At 53.5% G+C, this 2,844-nt stretch overlaps 1 protein-coding gene across 1 annotated transcript; it reads left to right on the top strand.

The window, feature by feature from the left end:
* LOC120322505 (zinc finger protein 239-like) lies at positions 1 to 1,022 on the top strand. The gene is made up of 3 exons (XM_039377964.1): positions 1 to 9; positions 68 to 74; positions 188 to 1,022. Exons 1-3 carry the CDS (start codon positions 1 to 3, stop codon positions 904 to 906), a joined length of 735 nt encoding a protein of 244 aa, XP_039233898.1. The 3' UTR covers positions 907 to 1,022.
* Positions 1,023 to 2,844: the final 1,822 nt, after the last annotated feature.

Raw genomic sequence — 2,844 nt, 5'->3', positions numbered from 1 at the left:
ATGTCCTTGGCCTTCCCTGTGGGCCGGAGGCAAATCCCCTCCCTGTCCTTCTTGCTTCCTGCCCCAGGCCCTGAGCTGAGGCCGGAGAGCCCGGAGGACAAATCCCCCCGTGAGACCCTGGTGGGAGAGGCCGTTTTGAAGGGCTCCCCGGCGCAGGAAGGCAGCGGGGAGGAAAAGGGCTGGAGATCCCCCCGCAGGAGGGGCTCCAAAGCCATCCCAGGGTGCTCTGAGGAGGAAAGAGCCAGCCTGTGCCGGGAAGGTGGCTGGAGCTTGAGGGGAAGCTCTGAGCTGGTGGTCCCTGAGCAGCCTCCCAGCAGGGAGAAGCCCTTCAGGTGTTTGGAATGTGGGAAGAGCTTCAAGAACAGCTCTCACCTGATCCGACACCAGCAGATCCACACTGGGGCACGTCCCTATGCGTGTGAGGAATGTGGGAAGAGCTTCAACCAGAGCTTCCACCTGACCAAACACCAGCGTGTCCACACTGGGAAACGGCCCTACGTGTGTAATGATTGTGGGAAGAGCTTCACTGACAGCTCCAACCTGATCCGACACCAGCTCATCCACAGCGGGGAACAGCCCTACACGTGTGGGGAATGTGGGAAGAGCTTCAGGGACAGCTCCAACCTCCACACCCACCAGCTCATCCACACCAGGGAACAGCCTCACAAGTGCTTGGAATGTGGGAAGAGGTTTAAGACCAGCTCACATCTCTACAGGCACGAGCGGACGCACACGGATGAGAGGCCCTTCCGCTGCACCGACTGCGGGAAGGGCTTCAAGTACAACTACCACCTCATCACCCACCGGCGCATCCACACTGGAGAGAGGCCCTACAAGTGTGGGGAGTGTGGGAAGAGCTTCCCCCACAGCTCTACCTTGACCAAACACCAACGGACCCACCAGTAAGGGAAGCCCTACCAGTGCCCTGACTGCAGGAAGAGCTTCGACCTCTGCTTCCACCTCAAATGAAGCCCCTGATTGTGAGGCAACCCCTGGAGTCCAGTGACTGTCAGTCCATCCCTTTCGACCACAAAGGGCCAGTCCCCTTTCCCAGGGGCAGGTTCTTCCAACAGAACCTTCCAGGGGGTGTGTGTGTGGAGATTCCTGCCTTGGCTGGGGACCCCCCCAAGGTCACTTCTGGAGGTTGAGAGCAGAGATCTCCCCCTGAGCGTTGGTCTGGGGGAGTTCCATCCATCTCTAATTAAGAATTATTGGGTTTTGCCAGGTCTAGTAGAATCGCTTCAACAATTGCTTGAGCACCATCCTATCTTATCCTGTACTAGGAGTAGTTTTAGTGTGTATTTTGTGCAGTAAATAATTCTGATGAAGATGTAGTGTCTGATCATTTGTAACCCTAAGTAAATTCATTTCTATCAATAGATCTGATTTGCCATCATTAAAAACTGGGGACAAAAGTGCTTCAGGTCACATCTGTAATTCCTCTAAACTGAAAGTGTTGGTATGATCCAAGGCTGAGATTGGATCCAGCAACCCCCAGCACCCCACAGTAAGCTGGGAGCTCAGGGGGGCCACCCCCCTTTCCAAGTCCCGTGTGCCCAAAGACCCCCATGAGACAATCAGACTTGCCAGACCACCCTCCCTTTTCCACCCTTCTCCCTGTTCCTCCCACTTTCCTACTCTCCCCTCAATCCCCAATTTCCTACCGAACAGTTCTGGGCTCCCAAACCCCACTTTTTGCCCCCTTTCCTGTGGGCACTGAAGGAGAAAATGAGGCTGCACACACAGAGTTCCATTTCTGGACTTTTCCACCAACACTTTTCCATGTCCCCTTTTATTCTTCTTCTCTTGGGATCAGCACCTGATGTTTGTCTTTTAATCCACCAGAATTCTCAACATGGCCCCAAAGCAGTGCCCTGATCCCACACATTCCCCTCCCCTCATGTGCTGGCTGTGTTCAGCCACCAGAGAAAAACACAGGCTGCCATGCAGAGCATTCCAAGTGGTTTCCACTTTGGCAAACAGCACTCTCTGGATGGAAAACACCAGTCAAGGCCAAAAACCTCCTTGTTGATCCTGATTAACTGAATGCAGCTGCTGCTGCCTTAACTTGTTCCCACAGAAATTCTCAGGGTTCCTTTGGTTCAAGGAGGCCCCACCTGTCACAATGGCCCCTTGATTCCATGGGGTTCCAAAATGTCTGAGGAATCCTTTGGTTCAAGGAGGCCCCGCATATCCCAGTGGCCCCTTGATTCCATGAGGATGCACAGTCTCCAAAGGTTCCTTTAGGTCCATGGGGCCCTGCAGTCCCCAAATGCCCTTTGGATTCTCGGAGATTTCCCATTGTCCCAGGGTCCCTTGTGCTTCAGAAGGAGCTGCAGTGGGACAGTGGCCCCTTGGTTCTGTGAGCTCTGCAGTGTTCCAGGAATCCTTGGGTTCCAGGAGAGCCTGCAGTTTCACAAGGACCACTGGAATGCAGGAGGTTCTGCAGGGTCCCAATGGCCCCTGGATTCTGGGAGGTTCAGAAATATCTCAGGGCTCCCTTGGTTCCAGGAGGACACCCATGTCAGCAGGAACCCTTGGTTCCAGGAGGCTCGACAATGTCCCAGAATTCCTTTGATTTCATTTGGTCCTGCTTTATCCCAGAATATGATGGATGTGACGTCATAGGGGAGATGTGATGTCACACGAAGAGTGTGACATCATAGGGGAGATCTGATGTCACAGGAGCGATGTGATGTCACAAGGTAGGTGTGATGTCATAGGGAAGATGTGATGTCATATGATGGCTGTAATGTCATAGGGGAAGTGTGATGTCACATGAATGATGTGATGTCACAGGGCAGGTGTGATGTGTTAGGAAGGATGTGATGTCATATGATGGAT

The sequence above is a fragment of the Pipra filicauda genome, unplaced genomic scaffold, assembly GCF_003945595.2.
Source record: "Pipra filicauda isolate LSUMZ 115617 unplaced genomic scaffold, ASM394559v2 scaffold982_size63421_pilon, whole genome shotgun sequence".
Lineage (NCBI taxonomy): Eukaryota > Metazoa > Chordata > Aves > Passeriformes > Pipridae > Pipra > Pipra filicauda.
Note: the sequence above shows the minus strand (reverse complement) of the source record. Positions and strands in the feature narration are given on the sequence as shown.